Source organism: Anastrepha ludens, chromosome 2, assembly GCF_028408465.1.
Source record: "Anastrepha ludens isolate Willacy chromosome 2, idAnaLude1.1, whole genome shotgun sequence".
In the NCBI taxonomy this organism is placed as follows: Eukaryota; Metazoa; Arthropoda; class Insecta; order Diptera; family Tephritidae; genus Anastrepha; species Anastrepha ludens.
Window position 1 is genome coordinate 84334355 of NC_071498.1, and position 25676 is coordinate 84360030.

General features: G+C 35.0%; 1 protein-coding gene across 5 annotated transcripts in view; it reads left to right on the forward strand.

The window, feature by feature from the left end:
- Positions 1-23027, forward strand: part of LOC128871985 (phosphoribosyl pyrophosphate synthase-associated protein 2) — a 44845-nt gene extending 21818 nt beyond the window's left edge. For 4 of the 5 annotated variants that reach the window (XM_054114217.1, XM_054114219.1, XM_054114216.1 and 1 more), the window contains 8 exons: positions 9831-10067; positions 10134-10290; positions 12773-12904; positions 15121-15287; positions 20545-20598; positions 20922-21036; positions 21105-21251; positions 22411-23027. In XM_054114217.1, coding sequence (XP_053970192.1) covers positions 9831-10067; positions 10134-10290; positions 12773-12904; positions 15121-15287; positions 20545-20598; positions 20922-21036; positions 21105-21251; positions 22411-22569 — 1168 coding nt within the window. In that variant the 3' untranslated portion in view covers positions 22570-23027. The remainder of the gene's footprint in view (positions 1-9830; positions 10068-10133; positions 10291-12772; positions 12905-15120; positions 15288-20544; positions 20599-20921; positions 21037-21104; positions 21252-22410) is intronic. The other variant, XM_054114218.1, reaches the window with a different exon arrangement.
- The last annotated feature ends 2649 nt before the right edge of the window (positions 23028-25676 follow it).

A 25676-nucleotide genomic window follows, 5' to 3' on the forward strand; every position in this document is an offset into this window, starting at 1 on the left:
TTAGCAGCCACTCCAGTAAGCGGCCATGGAAAACAATAAGTAACCTCAAGATTTTTTTTTTGTTTTTTTTTTTCAATTATGATTTTCTAACCGCTAACACTTGCGAAAGTACATATTTGTTCGTGTGTCGCATTTAAGACCGTTTTCTTATGGCGCTCCTCCTGCTGCGCGTGCAACAAGCAGGCATGACAGAGGAAATGCGGCACTTAAACTTTGCCTGTGCCACAACCACCTCCGCTGTCCATGCCACATGTAACAACGCTTTTTCGAAGCCTCTGTCTTCTAGGTGTTAGATACTTTAATATGCATATAAATGGTGTCAGTAGCTAAATGGTTATAAGTGTTCACTATAATGTTGCACTCACACCTCCTTGGGGGTTTGCTACTTTTCCTTACATTATTTCACCGTTAGGTGCTTATGTGCGTGCCGATTATCGCGGTTTTAGTACTCGCACGTCATATGATTGCTTTTTGGAATTTACCTATAATCGCTTTTATGATCTTTTAGACACTTGAAGGTGTTTAAAGGTTAGAAGTGCCTCCCAGCTTTGAAAATACTTTGGAAAAAAAATCAAAAATAGTACTTCACTTTGTTGCCACAGTCTCTTATTGACGAATAGGGTGCGAAAACATAATAAATATGCAAATATTTTTTTAGGTAATAAAGAAAAAGTTATGCTTATAATAAAATAAGAAACATTTCAGAACGATCACGATAACGGAAAGCGGCACAGCACATGCAACGCGCTTTATAGGTACATTACAGTTTCAGGACTAGCAGTGAACTCGCCCCATTTAAGATGCTACTAACGGGTGATTTTTAAGCTACTATCTTTTTAAACAGTTGGTTTAAACAGCTGACGCACGTTTCGTGTTTTTCACTGTCAAACATCTTCAGTTTGGTCTATAATTTAACCATGAATCGTCTTACAAACGAACAACGCTTGCAAATCATTGAATTTTATTATAAAAATGAGTGTTCTGTTAAGAAAGTTTAAGATCCACTTTTTTATCGAAAAATTGTGTTCAGCGACGAAGCTCATTTTTTGATCATTGGGTACGTAAATAAGCAGAATTGTCGATTTTGGAGTGAAGATCAGCCAGAAGAGTTGCAAGATCTACCAATGTATCCAGAAAAGGTCACAGTTTGGTGCGGTTTATGGGCTGGAGGTATCATTGGACCGCACTTCTTCAAAGATGCTGCGAAACGTAACGTAACTGTGAATGGTGAGCGCTACCGTGAAATGATATCCAACTTTTTTTTGCCCAAAATGCAAGAGCTTGACTTGCATGACATGTGGTTTCAGCAAGACGGTGCCACATGCCACACAGCACGCGTAACAATGGACTTGTTAGAGGCGAGTTCGGTGAACATTTTATTTCACGTTCGGGACTTGTCAATTGGCCACCCAGATCGTGCGATATAACGCCTTTAGATTATTTTTTTGGGGGCTATGTTAAAGCTCATGTCTATTCAGACAAGCCTTCTTCAATTAACGCATTGGAAGACAACATTAAAGCAATTATATGTGAGATACCGGCCGAAACATTGAAAAGAGTAAGCCAAAATTGGACTAAGCCGATGGACCATTTGAAGCGCAGTCGCGGTCAACATTTGCATGAAATAATCTTCAAACATTAAATTATATGGACTGTACTATCGACTTAAACAAAAATTTCATGACTTTTTCTGAATTTTACGTGTGTTTTTTTTGAAAAACTTTCCTATAGCTCTTAAAAAATCACCCTTTAGTTCACGCTAGTAATGCATGCCTTTAAGTATCTGCGCTGTAGGCTATAGCCAATCTCTTCATTAAATTGTGACATATCTGCACTAAAAATTATTCTGCAGCCAGTACCCATAATTTTTTTTAATTGGTTATAATATTATAGTACTATGTATTATAATTAATTGTTGTGAATAAAATCAAACACAAACGTTTTACTACAGCCAGTCTCACGCTTTCGGAAAATAAAATTGTTTGCCATTGCCTAACAGTCGATCTCTAATTGCTTTACTGGAGCCTGCTGATTACGATACATTGGCTGGAAAGAAAGTGCGTTTGAGAAAACTTATTTTTTCCGTTGAATCCGAAAATATATCCCGAAAAAAAATTATAGTACCACAACATTTTGACCAGTTTTAACTACGTCTTCGTTTTTATTTACTTTTCATTAATTTTTTATAAAAATAAAAATATACAAATATCGTATAAATTGAAGTTTCAAATTTTGTTCAAGATTTTTAAACTACTAAAGAGAAGATGAATTTTCATTTTGCCAAATATGTAGAACAGAGAATGGAAACAGATCCAACTGTAAATAATAATAGTGCAGTGTCATTTAATCCCAAGGCTTATTATCGTCTTTATAAATTTGTGGCGTTCACAGTGATGCTGTTCTGCAAATGGAGCGCGTCTACATGGAGTAGAGTTTTAAGGAGAACTTTTCAAATCAGAAATAAACTCGGAGGCTTACCATTGCCTATCGAGAGGCGAAAAGTTTAGATTAGCACACAAGCTGACATAAAATTAACTTGAAAATTTTAAGGTCCTTTACCTTCGGGGCCTAATATCTAAAGTTGGTGATAAAAGCAGCGTTCTATCTTATTATCATGGAATTATGGATTGCCGGAAATATTATTTTTTTCCAAGCAAAAAAGCAATATTGCCCATTGCACGTAAGACCAAGAATTATAATTTAAAGGATAGAGAGGGATTATTTACTCCTTAACAAACTACCCAAATTTTCTTCTGGAGGGGCCCACAGTTTTACGCTGCCTCCGAACGGCAAATGATTTTTATGAAGAGCTTTTTCATGGCAGAAATACTCTCGGAGGTTAATCAGTATCTGCCGATGAGCGACTGTGTTAGAAAAAACTTTCTATCAATCAGTGTTTCGTCTTCGGAGTTTGAAGCCGAATGGTAGTAACGCGCTAACTCATTTGGCTAACATTGGCACGTTTATAAAATTGCGCTGTATTCTAAAATAACTCGGATTAAACCTGGGTCCAAGGAAAAGAAAAAAATCGAAACCACCACTAAACTGGGTATTTAGCTGATCTGGAATCTAAAAACTCAATCGATATGCGTATTTGGCTCATCTGGAATCTAACAACTTAATCGATATCTTGCAGAACTGTAATAGCTTAACATATCTAGAAGTTTGAGCGTAACACGAACTCTCAATCGCTCAAGAAGGATCTCAGACGTGTTACGTAGGCTGCCAACATGAACGAACTAGTATAAAATCGTTTGGTTATGTATGCATTACCAAAGATATTTATTTCTATTAGCTTCACTGTATATCAAACAATTTTCGAAATTTAATTTTGAATTTTCCATATCAGTAGAATTTTTGCAGCCAACATTTGCAACTCACCTGAATCACCCATTTTCCCTTTATAAGTATCACCTCTAAACCACCATCAGATACATGTTCACCATTTTTCTATGTGTATGTAAATTTTTTTAAGCACACATGTCCTACACCCAGGTCACTCACTCTCACATATTCACGTGCGGGTACTCGTATGATGCAGTGTCACTATTTCTAACCGCAAGTTCGAGGCTTCTTAGCTTAAGCAGAAGATTATTTTTGCACTACTTGACTTATGAATTCGCGTGCAAATCGTAAATTTTAATTTTGCATTTTTTGCACTTTTCCACATACGAGCAGTCTTGTCAGCATTTCAGGCTAAAAATAGTTTCTGCAACACGTCACAATCGCACACCAAGCACTGGCAACATTTTAACGCGCAACAACTGTGCTGCTCAAATCGCATATGCAGCTAATATGTAAGACTGTAGTGGGCTAAGCTAAGCATGTCTAAGTTGTTAACAAGTTGCAATCGCAAGTCCTTTATTCTTCGTGAAGTGTTCGTATCTTGGTTAGTGGCTGCAGCGACAGCATTAGATGGCAGATGCAGGATAAACTCAACCAAACCAAACCAACCGTTGACTTGAAGGTGTGCCAATTTCAGTTGCGGTTCTGACAGCTTCAAAGAAAGAACACATACTACTAAAGGCCAGAGGCCCAGTATTAACACCTTTTTGTTGTGAGTGGCGTTGTTTGGTCGATATTTGGATTCCATGCGTCGCATAATGTTACTTAGTTACCTACATATGCATGTACATATATGAATTAAATGGCTGACTGGGTGCCATGTGTCGGAATTTGTTGCACTCCTTTACTCTGTGCGTTGGCTTTGTTTCGCGTATTCAGTTGATTTCGTGGCATATTCATGTTCACGGGAGGTTCGGTGCATTAAATACAATAAATAAAAGTTTTTTTTTCTTTTGCTGCTGAGGAATTCTCGTATTGTTTGTATGTTACTGGGTGTGCTTGGTGGGTTTGCATGTGTGTCAAGCTGATGTGCGAGAGCAAATGAAGTAGGCGCAAGTTTTGCAGTTCCTTTACTGGGGCAAACTTTTAACGAAGCCATTTAATTGCTTATAACCAACTTAACTAACATAGTAACCTCACTGTTTTACTTTGAGAAGTTTGTTTATGCAGATAATGCGTGGTGGGAAAAGGCTTTAAGGAATAATTAAGGTTTTGCTTTTGTCAGCTGAATATTCGCATAGCGTATTTTTCAAAACGTCCCATATATACACCTGAGTTTACAATAATATAATAACAGCTTTACATAATGCAAATTTTGGCTATTTATTTTTTATTAATTTTCTATTTTTTTAATAAAAATATAGTTTATACTACGATAAAAAGATCCAAACTGTGTATAAAATTTAACAAAAGAGATAAATCTTCTGCATATACTATTTTAAACTATATTAGCATATCGGGCTCACATAGCAGCGGGAAACTAACAATTTCTAAAAACCACCGGTGGAAATGGATTTACCACAATTCGAGTATAAAATATTTCATAAAAACACTCAGTTTTACGTACGCTATTTTCGGGATTTTACACTAAAATTTTCAGGATTTTCAGAAGATTTAATAAAATATTACTTAATAAAATTAACTGAATAAAAGTATTGGTTAGCCACAAATCCTTTTATTATTTCCATGTAGGTAAGAATATCAGATACGCTTTTTTTCTAATTTTAATTTTGAGCTTTTCCAGTTTTTGGGAAAACGTTTAAAAACAATTGATTTTAAAATCTTAACATTTTTAATTTACACTGCGTGAAAGTGAATATATACTTTCTAATACCACATATTGCATTTAATTTTTTTCTTTATAAAAATATAGCTTATGTCTGAACAAAAGCTATGTTACTCGAAGCTTCAAACTTTGTTCAAGTTTTGTAGCCTATTCGATTTCAGTACAAGATTGTGATCAAAAATAGCTGAAAATTCGCGTTGATTTTTGATAATTTTGATTTTGTGCTGGTACTCCTGTGCTCAAAGGTAGCTCAAAACTCGCGTTCATTTTTGTTAATTTTTTTAAAGAAAAGCTGCATTGGCAAAGTTTGTGGATACAAAGTTGAAACTAATATCTAAATGAATTTCCCACATTTTTATTACGGCAGTACAACGACGGAGCATTGAGTCCACCAATTTCTCATGTCGCTGCTTCGAAACCTGCAGCCACGCATCTTTGACAATTTCTCAAACTTGTTTTTCAGTTCCCTCACAGATATTCTATAGAATTGAGGTCGGGCGACTGAGGTAGCCATTCTATAACCTTAATTTTATTTGCGCGAAACCAATCCTAGGTCTTCCCACTAGTGTGTTTGGGATCAATATCCTGGTGGTAGACCCATTTTATTGGCATTCCCTCTCTGCAATACGCCTTATTTCCATTGTGCATTATTTCCACATTGTACCTGCGAGCTACTTATCCAGCTTCCCGTAGTCTGCTACGTTAAGTCATGTCAGAAACATTTACGTTCATCTATTTTTTTAATTTGTATGGCTGACTTTATGGGATTCTCTTTGGAGCACCTTACAATTCTGCGATCGTCTTGCAGGAAATGTTCATGTTTCCCTCCTCGTTTTTGCGGCTTTTCCAGTAATTTCAAATCATTCATCATGTTTAGTAACATGAAAAAATGTTTTGTATTTCTGTGTAAGATCGTCCATCTGTTCTCAATTTCAGAATCTGCTTTCGTTGTTCTGTGCTGCAGTGATTTGTTTTGCAGTTTTTTATTTGCAGCACACAGTTTAGAAGTGTATCAAAGTCGATTTGATTTAATTGAACATTGATCCCATTAATGACAGCTTTGTTCAACAAATACAAAAAAAATATTTTTCAACTACAAGTTCCTTAAATATGGTATATCGTATCCACCGCCCAATGCGATTTGTTCAAGATATTGATCCCTACTCTCTTTAAATCCTCCAGTTGCATTTGTCAATTTAAAATGTTGTAATTAATTTATAATTGGCAACGGCGAATATTGCAGGCGATGGAACGATGAGCTGTATGAGCTTTACGATGACATAGCGCAGCGAATAAAGATCCAGCGGCTACGCTGGCTGGGTCATATCGTCCGAATGGATACAAACACTCCGGCTCTGAAAGTATTCGATCAGCTGATGCTAGCAGAGGAAGGCTTCCTCTGCGTTGGAAAGATTAGGTGGAGAAGAACTTGGCTTCACTTGGTGTGTCCAACTGCCGCGCTTTGTTAAACTAGGCCAAAATCGAGTAAGCGGTTATCGCGCCAATTAAGAAGAAGAAGAATTAATTTATAAGGGACTTCATAAATAATGAAAAAAAAACCTTGAATGGGATAAGTAAGGAAGGCTAAATTCAGTCCGGAAAGAACTTTATTCACCTTAGTCAATAATATTTCCGTTGGATCTAAAGCAGGTGGAGGGTAAGTGTGGACCAAGTTTGGGCAACTGGAGATGGGCACTAGAAGTGGGCATTACACTATCCATTTTTTTAATTTTTTTCCCTCGTATTTTTTAGTCATCAAAATTTTAGTAATTTCGCAATTTAATTTTAATTATTTAATTTTTTAAAAATTGTCGCCATGTGGTAGGTGGGCGCGGTTATTAACCGATTTCACCCATTTTCAGTACCAAATTACCTTGAACGAAGAGTAAAATGTTTTTTTTTTTTTTTTTTTTTGCTCGAGTTTTCGTGCGCATGAACGGCCAGACGGATCGACTTTTCTCTTCATTCTGAGTATTTTGTTATATGTATACATATGTATGTATATATCTATCTCCATTATTTTAAGCTGTACGTGTGGTTGTATATAACAACCGTTATGGGAAAGAAATTATAAACGCTTGGTCAAAATTGTTACTTTGAAATGGTGGTGGGATAAAATTACCATTTTTACCTTTGCGAATATAGAGTCCAGCCTCCAATGTAACCACTGTGCTGTTTGTGCTTCATCGTTAATGGTTTGACTTTTGTTTTCTAAAATTCTGTTAGTAAAAAAAACCGTGTTTAGACTAAGAAGAGTAGGATCGATTGTACTATATAAGAGACGAGAAATGTGGATATGAGTTAAAATGTTTTTGTTTAAGGGTTTTTTACTTGAATTTCAATTTTACATGAGTTTGATATTGCGGGTTGTTATTTACATTTCTGGCCTAGGACCCTTCTGGTGTTCTCAGACGCCATGCAAAAATTTGATATATTTTACCATAAACGCGACCAGAATGTGCATATTTATGTGTGAGTCATATTAGTGTTGTTTACAGTGGCTTTAAAAATTCATTCGGCAAACAAATGGAATTATCCGCGAATATTTCAGTGCATTAATTTTCGCAAAAAATGAAGATTAACAGGGCAAGAATGCATCGATGAATCAAAATCGATATGCATCCTTTAGTACTGTAAGCAATTGATATAATGAATTTTTGATCGCTGTTAGCTCATTAACGTATTCCAATCATTCAAGTCATCCAAGTTCAGTTGTTATGTCAGATAATATCGGTCATAGTGCATCAATAGCTGTGTACAGGTGATAAATCTTAGATTTATGCATTGAGCCCGAAACTGAACAACAATTGACTTTTGGGGTGTTCCAAGATGAGCCAAATCTAACAAAAGTGGTTCGTTCGCGAAGTACGTCGTATCAAATGGTCACCTGTTTGTTGGATATTAATGCGCATATGGCTACAATGGCATTAGAGCAACATAAAGCGGTCAATTCTGAGTGGTATGCACCTTTTGTCTGCCACAAGTGCTTGGTGAAATTCGTAAGAACAACAAAAAGGGACGAATCATTAATTCGTGCTCTCACAAAAAGATTTTTGGCCGGCCAAAACATGGCATTGATGAGCCGTCCACCGTACCGTTCTGATTTGGCACCCAATGACTTCCTTTTATTCCCTTACATCAAGAACAAACTAAGTGATGAACGATTTTCGACGCCAGACAATTATACCGTTTTCAAGCGCCAGTATTCATTTTTCCATTGCTAGGCCAGAAATATAAAAAACGACCTCGTTAGTACCCTATTGGCGCGGTAAAGTCCGAAGTAATATCCCAGACTACCGCATTGGAGATGAGTAAGAATATCCTAAATCAACTAATATTCTACAAAAGACACACGGTTTGGCTAACTAAAGGGTGTTCCAAAAGTGACGCCTAGATTTCAGTAGTGAATAACTCATATACCGTTCCTGTTTTTTAATATCATCTTTTACATTTGTTAAGTAGACAAATGAACAATTTTACACGTTAGAACAACTTATTATGAAAATGGCCGATCTGTAAGAACAACATATCGCAAAATTCGTGATTTTTTCGATGGAAAAAATCGTCCAAAATGAGTCGACAATTCAGATGTTCTGTCGAGGGTAGCAAAATAACTGGCAGACCAAAAACTGAATGTTCTGTTGAGAATATTGCTGCTGTAGGGCAAAGTGTTGCTGAACAACCCGATATCACGACGTTCCCAACAATTAGGCATTCAAGGATCGACGGTTGGATAGATTTTTCCTGTAGACGTGCTCAAGGTGGACATGGGCATGGTGGACAAAAATAGTGAACCCTAAAAAACCAAAATTTTTACATGTTTACATGTTTTGTTTAAAACAACATCTAGGCGCGTCTTTTGAAAGACCCTTTACAATTTCTTTAGAAGTGTGGGAAGAGTATGTTGTTGGTGGCTATGTAGGGAGTATGGTTATAAAAGGCAGTTGCAATAACAAGCAAAAAGCGCGACCAGCGTCATGACGCCAGCTTGTCTACTTTGACATCCCTGTAACCATGACTACGAGTTGACTGGCTCAGGTATTTTTACTTTCCGTACTCGTCTTGACATACTCGATTGTCAACAAGAAAAAGCTGCACGGCGTAAAATAATTTTAACTATTGTAGAAACGAATCAAATAAGTTTTTCCAATCAATTTAATAATAAAAATATTAGTTTTCTACCGCTCGTGCTTCGTTAATGAAAAGCTAATGCTTGGCTGGTGCATATTGACATAAAATAATAAACGTTCCCATTATCCTGCACTTGTCGTGCACGTGACCTTCATGCTATAATAAAGTGCGCCTCAATAAACAAACACAAACGCTCCTTGCGGTTTCTCTGCACCCGCATCAAAACACAAATAATATGATTACTTGGAATAGGTATGTACGAGTGTATCATTTTGTTGCAACCGTTTCCATGTCATATTGACCTACCTTTGGCATTTCGTATTGACTTTGGCTTTGACTTGTGATGGCTTTGTGCTATGGCGTGTGCTATGAGCTGGCAATGCATTTGTTGTAGTCTAACCAATAACAAGCATTATAGAATGCCGTTTCATTCACAATTTGTCGCGTAATTGTGTTTACTGTTAATACCCTGCTGCTTGTTTGTGAAAACATATGTACATTTGTATATGTAAATATTTTGATGCTGATTTTTTTAATTACTATTAATATTTATCTGGACTTCATGCAGATTGGGCAGCGTGCGGCCACCAAAGCGTTGCAGAAGTGAAATGGATACATCATCCGCTTCGGATATTGTGCTGATCCATGGCAACTCACATCCAGATCTGGCTAACAAAGTGGCCGAGCGTATGGGCATAAAGAGTGGTGGTTGCTCGGTGTTTCACAAAACGAATCGTGAGACGATGGTGGAGATTGGCGATTCGGTACGTGGCAAGGATATCTATATCATACAAACGGGCACCAAGTATGTACAGTTAATTTTGAGAAAGTTAATTTAAAGGATTTCTAATTATTTTTCTTGCACTTCTAGAGATGCCAATAACAACATCATGGAGTTGCTTATAATGGCCTACGCCTGTAGAACATCCTCGGCGCGTTCCATTGTTGGCGTTATACCATATCTACCCTATTCGAAACAATGCAAAATGCGTAAACGTGGTTGTATTGTGTCGAAATTGTTGGCGAAGGTTTTTACATACATACATACAAAGTTCATGCTATGAAAAGTGTTGGAAACATGGTTATTGTTGAATTAGGGGCAAAACGACAAAATTGGCATTGAAAGGATCTTTTGTTTGTTTTAGTTTTCCAGTAAATCAGTGCTTGAAAGTATCGTAACAAATTTAAATCGCACACTTTATTTCATGCGAAAAACGGTTTCAAAGTGAGAAACTAACACATACTTTTTTATTGGCGCGATAACCGCTTACGCGATTTCGGGATTACGATTTACCAAGAATTACAAATGTCGTAACTAATACATATAAAAAATAAATAAATAATTGGCGGGTACACTTCTGTTAGGTGTTTGGCCGAGCTCCTCCTCCTATTTGTGGTGTGCGTCTTGATGTTGTTCCACACATGGAGGGACCTACAGTTTTAAGCCGACTCCGAACGGCAGATATTTTTATGAGGAGCTTTTTCATGGCAGAAATACACTTGGAGGTTTGCCATTGCTTGCCGAGGGGCGACCGCTATTAGAAAAATGTTTTACTTAATTTTGCTGTTTCACCGAGATTCGAATCGACGTTCTCTCTCGTAACTAATACATACACTACGTAAAAATATAGCACTAGGACCTATTTACAATACAATACAATACAATACAATAGTTTTTACAATTAATTGATTTATTATTGCCATATAAACCTATGTTTCAAACCTTGTGCAAATTAAAAAAAAAATATCAACAAAATTTCCCACTTTCTAATCAGAATTTTCGGAAAAATTTTTTGACCATTGAATTTTAGTTTAATAAAGTAGTTTCAAGTGTCTCAAAATATGAGTTGATTTTTTTGTTTTTTGTTTTTTTGTTTTTTGCTGGCGGTCTTTACTCCATATAACAAATGCTCGAAACACCGTCAGTAAAAAAAAATTCAAAACAATCAGTGCGATTTTGAGCCTCTTGAAACCTTAACTTATTATATCGAAATTCAATGGGCTGTAAAACGGCATACTCGGAGTTTTTCTAAACTTTCTGATTAAAAAGTTTGAAATTTTGATGAACATTTGTTGATTTTTTTTAAGTTGTACGAAGTTTGAAACTTGAATTTATAGTGAAGTCTCTCTTGGGCGGAAACTCATCGTCAACCAGCTTTTGTCCGTCCAAGAGAGTTGTTCACTCAAAACAGGGCAACTTCTTCCGATACATAAGATTTAGTATAAAAAAGCATGTCCGCCCAACGGAAGTGTCCGGCTATTGGAGGGACCCATTAAATGGACTACGTATATTTTCATAAAAAAATTACTAAAATTAAGTGAAAACCCGATAAATTGTTAAAACATGTCAATGACTCCTAGTGCTATAGTTTTTTAACGCAGTGTATGTCAAAGACGACCGCCGTAGCCGAATGGGTTGGTGGTTGATCACCATTCGGAATTCACAGAGAGGTCGTTGGTTCGAATCTCGGTGAAACACAAAAATTAAGAAAACATTTTTCTAATAGCGGTCGCCCCTTGGCAGCCAATGGCAAACCTCCGAGTGTATTTCTGCCATGAAAAAGCTCCTCATAAAAATATCTGCCGTTCGGAGTCGGCTTGAAACTGTCGAGTCGGTTTAAAAATCGCTCATTGCTCTGTGAAAATCGTATTCTAGGGATCAAAATAGGAAACTTTGCCGAAGGAACCATACCTCTAAAACGAATTATGATGCCCCCCAATTTAAAAATATCACCATTTTTGGCCTTTACATGAAAAAATCAGCTAAATGGCTATGTTTTTTCTTAATTTTTATTTATTTATAATAATATCTATTTTTTCTCTTAAGAAATTTATTTAGTCAGAACATATTTAAATGAAAAAATTAATTTAAGTGAGTTATAGAAAAGAAACTAAAAAGTTCGCCCCAAATTGGGGGACATCAGAATTCGTTTTAGAGGTATGGTTCCTTTGGCAAAGTTTCTTATTTTGATCCCTAGAATATCACTTTCACAGAGCAATGAGCGATTTTTTTTGCCTCCCCACAAATCGACCCGGCCTAATATATATATATATATATATATATGTCAAATATGAAAATCTCACTTTCATTTAAAGAAACTTGCACGCGCGCAAAACGACAAACCAATTTCTGATAGTAAATTGACTTCAAAATGGATTTTTCCCGTCCCTATCAAGTGTTTCGCTCTCCGTAAAGCGGTGTACAGTCGCACTGGTTCTGTCTTTGTAAATTGACTATTGGTTTTCTAATATTCCTAACAATTTCTACAAGCTTTCTAAAATCACTTGATTTTCAATTCATTTCATTGGTGATAATTTAAAATTGTATTCAAGTCAAAAGAAAATTTCGCGTTTTGTAAAATGTCGATTTGCTATTCTAATTACGTTAAATTTTTTTTTTTTTTAATTTTTTCTTATTATATTTTATTTTTAACAAATTGTTCCAACACTTTTCCCCATAATCCATTGAAACCTCCATTATTCCTTTTATTAAATCCTTTGCATTTTTAGATGCTGTGTACTTCGGGCTTAACGCATATTATCACAATGGATTTGCATCAAAAAGAGATACAAGGATTTTTCGATATACCAGTTGATAATTTGCGCGCTTCACCATTTCTATTGCAATATATACAGGAGAGTGTATGTGCAAATTTTCGATAATTTATATAACAATGAATAGTAGTATATTCCGCTAAAAGCAGAGAAACCTATTAAATTAGAGCCAGTAGTTTAAAGAGATTAATTATAATTGTTGTGCCCGTAAATAATGTAAGGCCTAGGGATATTTTCTTAGTTTATAAATAGTGCAAATACTTGTATAATGCACATTGACGAGCAAATGTAAATTAGTACTCCAATCTATGGATATGCGTACATAATCTAAAAATTTATTTTAAAAAAGCTCATCAACTGGATTTAATATTTGGCTTGGCCTCTTTAAGATTTTTAAAAATGTTTATAAAGTTTAATTATCAAACTTACCCCTAAGTAACTTGCATAATTTCAAGTGGCATCATTGTTTATGTCCAAATATTGGCAAAGCACTGAATTTATTGTAATATATTATAAAATATGTATATTCACTATTGTGAATTTTGAGTTGTGCTGAGCATAAGGCACAAAACAAGTTTACAAACAATATTTCATTTCAATTTTAAAGTAAATCATTGGACCTTTTTTGCCTAAGCGTGCCAGCCACTCCAATCTATATATGGCATAGATATTTACCATAAAAAATAGTTTCACAAAAACAAGTTCTAATTCATTATTCAATTCAATTGCACCGAAGTCTAGTGGTCCAACACGGTTCTAGTAATCTTCACGTACAAATGAAGCGTACAACTTCTCTATAAAGGAAAAATAAATATATATATATATATATATATATACTAATAAGATATATTAAGTAAATTCAGCTGCTGGTATTTATTGCAAGCTCACCGCCTCACTTGGTAAAAAATAAAACTGATAGAAAACTTGATGAATATTTCAGAAAAAACGTATATCGTATTTTTATCCCAATCACAATTTATTTTTTACTAATAAGGTCGTTGATAATATAGTCACTAAGCCATTTATTAAATCAAATATATTTTATTATTATTAGCTAGTAAAATATTATATTTTCTGATTTAATGTGTTGTACTATTCGTGTTGTATGAATACGAGTATATTGGCCTAAGTTATAATAGATGAATAGTTTAGCACCTGCATTTCTTAAATCTTTCTTTGTTCTATTCTTTTCTTATATAATTTAAAATATAATTATTTTAGTTGCTGCTTTTCATAAAATTTCGAATTGCGTTTCAAAAACTTGAACTTTTTTATAGAGTTGGAAAATTATGCAGACAGTTCAGCATTCCGTCATCACCGAAACTTCAGCGCTAATGCAGCGATGTAATAGGGCGCGATGAGTTGACTTTTTATTACTTGGCTATCGTTGCACTTAAGAAGTGAATTTCAACGGCAAACATTTAGAGACATCGAATTTACAAAATTTTCCTTCTTTTTTTTCTCTATGTTCGTTAACCGCTGATTCAGTAGGCCGGGAATGTAGGCAATTTTGCACAAATACTTCTGATGTATATAGGCAGTATATATTATTGAAAGGATCTTTTAAAAAACCTCGTTTTAAAATATTTTTGAATAATGAATTTCGTATCATACAATTTTATCTATGATTTCGGAATACATGACTCAGTAATTTTTAAAACATCCAAATATGGCGCGATCAGCAATGTAAGATGTCTGGATATTTTTGCTTTAGGTAGGGCACAATTTCGATACTCCGAATATCTTAGATTGCTGTTCAAGCCAAATGTTTGAGAAATCCAAAAATGACAGCTCAGAAAAAATAATCAACAAATCCATAAGTAACTCTCAACTCATGAAGTGAATCAATCCACCATGCAGCTTTTAACCCATACCAGTATGAATATTTTAATTAGACTACTTCATGTCAAATCTCACCATTTCACACATTTATATGGAAAATATGGCTATGTTTAAAAGTGTGTGACATTTTTAAAGCTACTTAGAAAAGTATGGAATTTAAGACATCCTCGTGTACAAGAATGTATGAAAAGTGAGGTTAAATACTTGCTTCTAATTTTATTCCTTTCATTTAATATTTTCTTCTTTCTCCTGAATTTTTTCCCTAAATTAGTTTTATATATTTGGAGCATATGTATATATAATATATTGCAACATAATAACTTATTATTTTTGGAAATTAAGCTCAATGTAAAATCACACAGCACGATTACTCGCTACTTCACTAAATTATTGGGCAATCAGCTACTTATTTTTTCTTTTACAAGTCACAAATATTTGCTAATTTACCCCGAAATTCACAGATTCCTGATTACCGCAACTCGGTGATTGTGGCGCGTAATCCCAACAGCGCCAAGAAGGCCACATCATACGCCGAACGCTTGCGTCTCGGCATTGCAGTTATACACGGCGAACAAAAGGAGGCGGAGAGTGATGAGGTCGATGGACGTTATTCACCACCGCCAGTAAGGTAAGTCAACTTGCATTTCTATAGAAAAAGGGATACTACCCGTATGCATTATGACAGCTCGATCGAACGTATTATACATACGTAGTATGTATGTATGTATGTATGTTCATATGTACGTGTGTTTGTAACCTAAATACATTTTCATTTTCCAAACTAACTGCTTTAATTCGAAAGTATTGACATAGATAGTGGGCTAAATTTCTATAGACTTTTGTCAAAACAACTTAAAATTGAATAGAGAAATTTAATATTTATTTACAACTTTTTTAAGATGGACTCTTACGCTACAGCTATGAATGATTATTATTTTGATCAAATATTCTATTATAAACCAAAAATTTGTAGCGTTTTCTTTTTTCGTAATAATAGATTTGTTTGTATCTGATCACTCAAAGAGAAAAATATTCAGAATAGTAAACGAACACGCAACCAGTGAAAGCTTGCACGTTAACAGTTGATAGTTTGTTTACATTGAAAATTAAAAATGAAATGCACAAAATGGAAAATATAAAGAAAAAGATAGACAAAAGCTTTCCCAGCAAAGTAGCGAAAATTGGGAGAGTAAAATGACATTTAATTTTGAGGGGGAGCTGATATACAGGGTCTGCTGGAAAAATTTTTACCAGCAAAAAAGAAACGGCTGATCGCTAGTTCCAATCTAAGCAAATATGAAATTTTAATTTAATTTTGGAAAAAATTAAAATAAAGAATTTAGATACCGAAGAAATAAGTAAACCTATACGGAATGCGCCTCGAGAATACGCTACACCCCGCGAAATTCAATCAAATTCACCTTGTTCTTCCTTAAGAGTTTTCAATAAAAACCCTAAATCACGTAAATTTTTGTATATTTTGTAGTAATATTTACTAGAAGTCTGACAAATAAAAAGTTCTTTGTTCAAACGCATCACAAATTTGCAGTCCTATTCTTATTATTATTATTGTTATTTTTATAAATTTTTTTTTTTTCAAGAAAATCAAATTTAAATACAAAGTTCGATTATCACTGCTTTGAAAAAAATCATTCGAAAGTCGCATGACAAATGTGTATGTGAGATTTATTTAGCACTTGAAAAGTTCGGTTTGGTATCGAAACAACGAAATTTTGAAACGCCGAAAGTGGAATTGAGGTCATTTTACAGCAACATTGCGTAGCCTTTTTTAAGATCAGAAACTTACGTCTTGTATACTGCGCTGATCGTGTGGCTACATTGTCGTAATATGGTATTGCAGTATATTGGGTGGTATTTTTTCCGAGAAAATAAAACTATGAGTGTTTGGCATGTAGAAGTCCTTAATCAATTTTAGTTGTTTTGCCTAAAGTCCATAGAATTTTTATTATTATTATTTTGCATTTCCTTCGTATTTCTGTTTGCTAATTTATACTAATTTTTAAACCATGTATTAAGATGTGTTTTAAGCTGATTGGAGTATATTTTTTTTTTTCAAATTTATGTATGTATGTGTATATATTTCAGTTTCACCTAACAACATTCGTTCAGTTCTAGTCGTATGTACATATGTTAAAAAAATTTCAATTTTATCCTCACTTTATCACTTCTTTGTCTATCTATGTGTGTGTGTATTTGTGAGTTCACATTTTTCAGTTCATCCTTCTCATTATGCATAAGTGGCTTAAAATAAACATTTTTCTGTACATATGTATGTAAAAACTCATATTTTTCTTACAACCACTTCTCTTTTTCTGTTTCTCTTTAACCAACTATTTTGAAAAAAAAAACCTCTATGACTTCTGCAAAGTACATTTCAACTTCTAAATTCTATAATGTATGTATGTCCTTAACGACGGGTTTATCTACTATTATGCGAATAATTTTGTTGGTTTGAGTCCGTATGCAATTAAACTTTTTCCTTAATTGGCTGGAAAATGCATGCCAAAAATATATTCCAAAATTTTTCGAACTTTAATTTCGAGTTCCAAATTCAATTTCAGTTCGTGGGATGCATTTTGAATTTAGCATGCAACTGCATATTCTTTGAAACCTTGTCAAGAAAATTCATACACTTTTTTCCAATTACACCACATTTAAAAAAAAGCACATTCCAACGCAGCAAACAGAAAAAAAATCATTCATTCAAAAAATCTTCATGTGCCATCTATTACATGCTTTTCCACTTCACAAATTGTAAGGCACTCTCGCATATGGCAAACTCAATACTTGTTACCATTGCTTCACTGACTGACTGCACCATCTATTTAATGAATAATGAAATCAGCATCGTATTTTTGGATTTGCTTTGACTGTTGGCTTCTGTTGAGCACTTCTATATATATATAAATTGTTTCGCACTTTTATGCAGTTGTTTTGGGTTTTCTTTGAGCTTTCAATACTAAATTTTTCAAAATTTAGAGTAATGGGAAATATATAGACACTTCTAAGGGGCTGATAATAACTTAAATTCACATTTTCTACATGAAATGAGAAAAAAAAATTAAATTAAACAAAACTATTTCTACTATGTGTCCTTTTTTTGTTCACATAACGGTTGTGTGTGACAGCATAAAGGGATCGAGATAGATATACACATATTTATGGATATCTACCACATTGCTCAGAATGATGAGAGGACTTTACTTACCCATGTATGTATATCAAAGTTGACCAGCCAAGTATATTTTATACACAGGATCTTTCCAAGGACGCGTTTCTTTTTTTGCAGTGTTTCATTTTGATTGCTGTCACAGTTTACTGTCGTCTCTTTTTGACGACGGATCTTACTAAAATGAGTTCAATGTCGCTGAATTACCATAATGATTTAAACTCTTTACTAAACAATAGATTTGTGGAAACTAGATATATTTCGCAAAAATGTGGATATTTTCGGTCGTTATAATTATTCAACAGAGTTTGGAATAGAAAAGATAAACTAAGAATTTTAGTCGATTGGCTTGTTAAAAGTTAGAAAATGTCGTTGCCGGAAAAGGGGAAGCATCAAAGAAGATCAGAATGCAGTTATAAATGAGTTTGCCTCCGAAGATCGATCCCATTACGCAGCCAAAGAAATAGTAAATTTATGACGAACGAAATTGCCGGGAAGAATAATTTCACACATAAACAATTGAAGCTCGACCTTGCGCGAGCTAAGAAACAAACTAACTTTGCGTCCAATAACTAACTTTGCGTTCCAAAACGAGTTGTTTAAAGTTTCAAAACCTGTTTCAGGCGTTGAAAAATTTTGACCTCGCATTTTATCTTTGATGCTCGAGAACAAAAAGAAATAATTGGTGGAAATTAGGGCTGAAAGGTAGATCACCCATTAATTCTATATTTTGAGTTCTTACAAACTCTTGTGTAAGCCAATAATTGAGAGCTCACATTGCCTTGCTGAGGGTTGATTCGTCTTCGGCGGTTGTTTTTCCTTAATTCTCCGCAAACTTCTGGTCAAACAAATGTTTGTGTACCATTCAGAATTGACTGTTTTATGCTTCTCTAGAGGTACAGTTACGATAAGGCCAGATTTTCTAAATTTTCCGATAAAAACCCGCGACCATTTGCTTTGAAGTGCTTCTATTGTGATATCATAGACGCGCTTTGCGCCACCGCGGCTGAATTTCTTCAACATTTCTTTACACCAATCTAAACGAGTACGTGTTTGGGCAATTGTCAAAATATGCGGTATCTACCGAGAAAAAATCTTCTTGACGCCCAAATGTTCATGCAATATTGAATGCATGCTGGTCCCACTAATGCAAAAAGATACATTTATCCCGGGATATGTCAAATGAAGATCGTTATCGCTAAACTGATTTCGGACGGCATTCGGGAAATTCATCCTGCAAGGATCGACATCTACGTGGTTTACAGTGCCCAAGTGTGGTGCTTCAACGTCGAACTAAGTTGAAGTAAGTTGATAAATGAATCTTCTTGATAAATGATAATCCACAACAAAAATCGTCGTATTTCATCAAGCAAAAATTTCACGAGTTAATTCTATTTTTCGGGTGCAATAAATGTAATAAATGCACTAGTTTACAAATTTTCAGTTTCAAAAATGGTCCTCGACCAAAAAGCGTTTTTTAGACTAATTTGAGGTCACTGAAACCAAAAATGACTTTTATTTTTTTTTTCAAAGAACGGTTTCCGATATATTCCTAAAACACCTGTTTTTTGTGCAATAGTGCAGTTATTACCTGCAATCTCGAAAACAGTGCGCGCCATTTCTTTGAAGTGCATAAATTTCGAAAGGCACACATATAACCTACATGGCAATATATAATTCGTGTCAATGGAAGTCGTAATTTTCGCAAAACAGCTGTTGAAAGTTAAGAAAAAGGGCTTTTTTGACGTTTTTTAATTTTTCTATACCGGCATAAGATAGGTTTTCTAAAAGACAATTTTTCCACCTACATTTTAAGCCTAAGTTTGTCTGAATCGACGAAAAATGTGTAGAAGTTATGACCCATAAAGCAAACACGTGTGATTTTCCAGCTTTTGACATGGCTATGTTTGAGATCGAAAAAATGCTTTTACTCTCAAACTTCTTCTTTTATGTTGCACGGAATCTTCACGAAGTTGCATCCAGCAGTAGTCGCTCATCATAACTGCACTATTGCACAAAAAACAGGTTTTTTGGTAATATCTCGGAAACCGTTCTTTGAAAAAAAAAAAAAGTCATTTTTGGTTTCAGCGACCTCAAATTAGTCTGAAAACGCTTTTTGGTCGAGGACCATTTTTGGTGTAAAGTAGAAGTTTATGCTAAAAAATACCAAAATTTTCGATAAAAATATCGAATTACATGTCAAAACACACGGAGTGTTGCAAGGGCGCAAAACATAGCCCTCGGTATTAAATAATATGTGGTATGGCTGGTGCAATTTCATGAGGCGCGGCACACGTAGCGCTGCTTATTTAAATCAGATGTTATTGATACTCATATCATCCAATTTAGACTTTAGAATTGTCTAACGATTTTCTCATTTTCTTTATCCATTGGTATAACTGTTGTTTTGTAGAATGCTATTTATGGAATGCTCCTCACATCCATCTGTCAAAGCAGAGCATACCCTTATTTTTGGCTTTTTTTTTTTCTTTAATTGAATTGCTTCCTTCTGTAAGTGATGTTGCTTAAAGTGTTGATTTTTGAGTAATTGTTCGTAAAATTCGAGTTGCTTTTTACTTTAATACACTTACTTTGTCGTATTTAAGTAGCATAGAATTTAAGCCAAATTTCTTATCTACAAAAAAGAAAACCGAAACGAAAACGAACAAAATTCTTTTCTTTATCTGTTTATCAGTACGTATAGCGATATAATAGGAAATACAGTTGAAATGTGCTCCTGTTCTCCTAGGTTTGTATTGATTTTCATTTCAAATATTTATAACCGTGAAATGTATTTTGTACTCATTCATGCCTCTCCTTGGTTTAACACTTCACATTTAATAAAACATCACATTTATCTTAATATATATATAAAAAAATAAAAAAACAATTTAAAAAATATTAAAATTTAAACAAAACACTAAATTCATAAAACAAATAACTTGTATCATCACTAATCCATACAAAAAATACAATATCTGAATTCATTGCACAACACAACCAATTCACCACAACGCTATTGCAACACAATTCCTCACACAAATGGCAACTTTTTACGATTCACCACAACAGCAATAACCGAACGCGCACCATTAGTGTTTCGGTCGGCGTTCCGGAGCATCCGCCGAAGGTTAAACCGCCGCTAACAATTGTTGGTGATGTCACTGGACGCATAGCCATTATGGTGGTAAGCATCAGCTGCTGTTTGAACAATTGTTGCATACTCTTACACTCAATTCATTTACATACTTTTAGGATGATCTAATCGACGATGTGCAGGCTTTCGTTGCTGCAGCAGCGTTGTTGAAGGAGAACGGCGCTGGCAAGATTTATTTGTTGGCTACACATGGCCTGCTCAGCTCAGATGCACCCAGACTGATCGAGGAATCCCCTATCGATGAGGTGAGTCGAAACAATATGCATTTGTATCATGATGGAAAGAATAATGAGATGGCGCCTATCGTGGTACCGTTACTTTGCTCTCAGCTAATTTTACAATGAGTTACGTCTATTAGCACCAGTATGGCCAGATTACCATTTTCATAACATGATTTAAGCATTTTTTTGTGTTATTTAGTCTCGGAGTTTTAGTTCTTTCTTCATGGCATTTTTCTAGCCTGTTCTAATTAAAAGTAATGTTTATAATTTTGCAAAATATACTTTTTTTAAAAATTAGTTCAATAATTCACTCAGTTTTATTTAGCTTTACTTTTTTTAACATCTGGTCGCATTGCCTGCGATTGCAGTTGTTGTTGGTGTTCTTCTGCTTTCAACAGCCAAATCTCTCTCTCGCTACTGCAGTGTTGCCTAGTTTTGGATATAAAAACGCACCAAAATGCCCATTTAAAGAAAATAAAACACCAAATTTTTATTGAATTACTTAAAGAAACTCTTTTGTTAACGGAACGACTTTTTTCTATATTTGAGGTTCTGTAACAAGATATGGTACTCTTTTTTGTAAAAATGCCGTTGTAGTTTCTTCAGTAGTATTTTGTTGCTTATTTTTGCTATGAATACACCTCTTGATGCCCTATGTCCCACTAAGGGTTGAGGACAGGAAGAATCGATTACACCACTATGGTTTTAATTCGCATTCAGTATATTCAAACGCTTTTTAAAATGCGTAAAAAGGTTTTCAATGTTAAGAAGAGTTGCGAAAAAAAGGTCTAATATTTTTGCGTAACCCCAAAAGGAACAAAAAATTTAATTTCACTTTCAAATTATCAAATTTTATAAGGACCAACAAATTTTGATTAGGACTAAAATCTTCTCGGAGTGGCCTTTTTTAACCTTCTTTTGTTTAATAATAAAGCTTTTTTTTTAACTTATAGTTTTGGTAGCTCTAAATTGAAAATAAGAAACAAATAGCAACTTTAAAATTTTCGCATTTTGATATATAAAAAGCACTAAATTTATTGCGAAGAGCAAATGGTTTGTAACACTGCACAACTCGGCTAATGTGACGTCGCGCACTCTCTGATGGGCGCAATCTTGTTTCTATCATTCTTGCATTTGTATGTCTATATAAAAATCATGTATTTTTTCTCACTCCCCCACACAGGTTGTTGTTACCAATACCATTCCACATGAGATCCAAAAGCTGCAATGTCACAAAATCAAAACTATTGACATTTCCATTCTTATTGCCGAGGCTATACGTCGCATACACAATAAGGAGTCTATGTCGTATCTCTTCCGCAACGTTACCCTGGAGGATTAAATGTGTGCAGACGTTTCTTACAGAAATGTTTTATTGATGATGTTGATCATAATGATGTTCGCACGAATAATCATGATAATGGTGATGATGAACGTTGTTTATGAGAAAACCGTTTACATTTTCTAAATGATTCAAACGAGTTACGTAACATTATCATTATTATTTTTACAATCATATTTTAAGCTTTTTGGTTTGGCTTATGTTTTTTTTTTTAATTTGTCATAAATTATTCGCATTGAATCATAATTTATACAAAAATATTTGCGATCTTAGAGTTATACATTTGAAAGCAGGTAGAGTAAATACCCACATCCCATAGACTTGGATTGACTTCAAAGAATCTTAATAATTTACGATTGCTCAACTTTGTTTCATTATTTCAAATGTGAATTAAGCTATATTTCCTGCAGAGAATACAGAAGAAATCGCTTTATCAATAGGATATTATTATATATTGTGAATAAATAAATAAATACATTACTGCATATGCGCTAAATAGAAATACTGTGATTGGTTATCTTTTCGCCAACATTTGTAAAAAACAGCTATATTTACTAATAAATGCACACCTCTAAGAATGTTAAAATGTAAATAAATGTGGTTTCTATGAGAAAATGGCAAATTCCAGAGGTTCAATGAAGGAAGTGTTTCTAAACACTAATACATTTTACACCTACGCTCAAAGCGTAAGTTGCAGGTGATGACGTATTGCATTATTGATTATAGAAGAGGGTAACAAAAGCTTACTAAACCCTGCCAATCCAATGTAATCACCAATCGTCTTCGTCTAACTCATCTAACGGCAGGTTCAAGAAACGGGCTGTTTGGTCCAGCGGGAGAAGGGTATTAGGTGAGATAGTTGAGTAGTTGAGAAAAGGTGGTTAGTGTCGTGCGGTGGGCCTTCATATTGGTTATGTCGGGATCGGTTCTAGATAAGTAGTAGTTTAATTTGTTACAATATCCAGAACTTAATTGGAACAATCTCATACGAGGCATTAGGTGGTAGTTGGACTCCGATAACAGTTTCGGTGGTAGGTAGTTTCGGAAGGTGGTAAGCGTTTCTCGATGAATGTCGTTTAATGTCTGACTGTATACTGTACGGTCCAGTAACTGTAGTTTTGCTTTGTACTATATCTCGTCAGTTTAATTGAAGAGATATCAGTACTGGTACCCCATTTCCACCCAAATACATTGACCGTTGTCTTTTTATTTACATAAATTAAGAAGTGCCGTAGCCGAATGGGTTGGTGCGTGACTACCAGTCGGGTGTACGTAAGTTCGAATCTCCGTGCATGAAACAGCAAAATGATAGAAAAATTGTTTTTCTAATAGCGGCCGCCCCTAGGCAGGCAATGACAATCCTCTGAGTGCTATGAAAAAGCTCCTCATAAAAATATCTGCCCCTCGGAGACGGCTTAAAACTGCAGGTCCTTCCATTTGTGCAACAGATTGATTTAGATTTGAAGTAAATTTCTAACTTCACGGCTATATTACTTAGTTCGTGCATTATTTATTAATTGGATAATCTCTTAATTAAGTATTTATCTTCTATAAGAGAACAAAAAGGAGTGGATTTGAAATTTTTAATAGTACGAAGTGTGGAAGACGTAACATTGTTTTAAGCTAATGGCAGCTTCTGTTTACGTCATTAGTGTATGATTATGCGCCCATTTGACACACAACAGCTAAAACAATCACCATTCGCTACGACTGTCGCCATTCTGTACGTATGGAAATGCATGGATATATAAATACGAAGATGCAGACACTTGCTGCGAGAAAAATTGACGGTTCAGCAAATATTTTTGCCTTTTTCAAGAAAAATAGGCTAATGAACAGATCAGACACGTGAGGAAAAATGTGGTGGGCTCGTTTATGAATGGACGACGCTTACTTTGAGAAATATGCGTAAGTTGAATATTGTATAGTATGTAAGTAGAATATTTGAAATATTGACTGGGGGACGGAAAATTTCATTCAACAAATAATGAATACAAGGCCTATATTGTTATTAACCTTTGTTTATAAATACAAATATGTTTGTACGAGCTGTGCAGTATGCACTTGTGCCAACGTTTATTCCAATCTTCGAAGCAGTTCAAAAAATCATTTTTTTATCTTGTTCAGCTCCTCCTTCCAAGCCGCCTTTATCTCGTCAATCGTAGCGCAGCGTCGTCTTTGCATGGGTCTCATCAGTTTCGGGAACAAGAAAAAGTCACAGGGGAATACGGTGGCTGTAGCATCATGAGTGTGTTGTTTTTGGCCAAAAAGTCACGCACAAGCAACGATGTGTGAGCAGGGGCGTTATCGTGATGCAAAAACCAATTTTTGTTCCTCCACAAATCCGGTCGCTTCTGGTGGATTGCTTCACGCAAATTGCGCATAACTTTCAGGTTATATTCTGTATTAACCGTTTTACCCTGTGACAAAAACTCATAATGCACAACGCCCCTGCAATCGAAGAATCGTGCTTTTTTCGGTCTTGGTTCGTGCGGCAGCTTCCATTGAGATGATTGAACTTTGGTTTCCACGTCATAACCATAAACCCATGATTCGTCTCCAGTTATGACCCTCAGGAGAAAATTTTGGTCGTCGCGGACAGATCCAACATCTCATTAGCAATGTTCTTGCGATCCCGCTTTTGGTCGAAATTGAGCAGTTTTGGTACGAATTTTGCGGCGACCCGTCTCATGCCCAAATCATTGAAAAAATCGAATGGCACGAATCAATCGATATGTCTAGGTCCTCAGCAACTTCTCTAAGGGTGATTCGACGATTGGCCAATACCATTTTCTTCACTTCATCAATTTTTTCGTCTGTTGTTGAAGTGCTCGAGCGTCCGGCACGCTTTTCGTCGTTCACATCTTCTCGGCCTTCTGATAACATTTTGTACCACGGAGCTTCTCCGTATGACACAGTCAACATTCGGAACGCGCACTTAATTTCGTTTTTCACACAAAATATGATACAGCCTTTGATCCATCTTTTTGAATAGTTAAAAATCGAAGACGAGCCGAAACACGTCCAAGCAAATCAGCTGTCAACAATTAACTGAGCATTCAAAATGGCCGAACTCCTCGCCGGCATGAGTGAGATTCATGAGTACC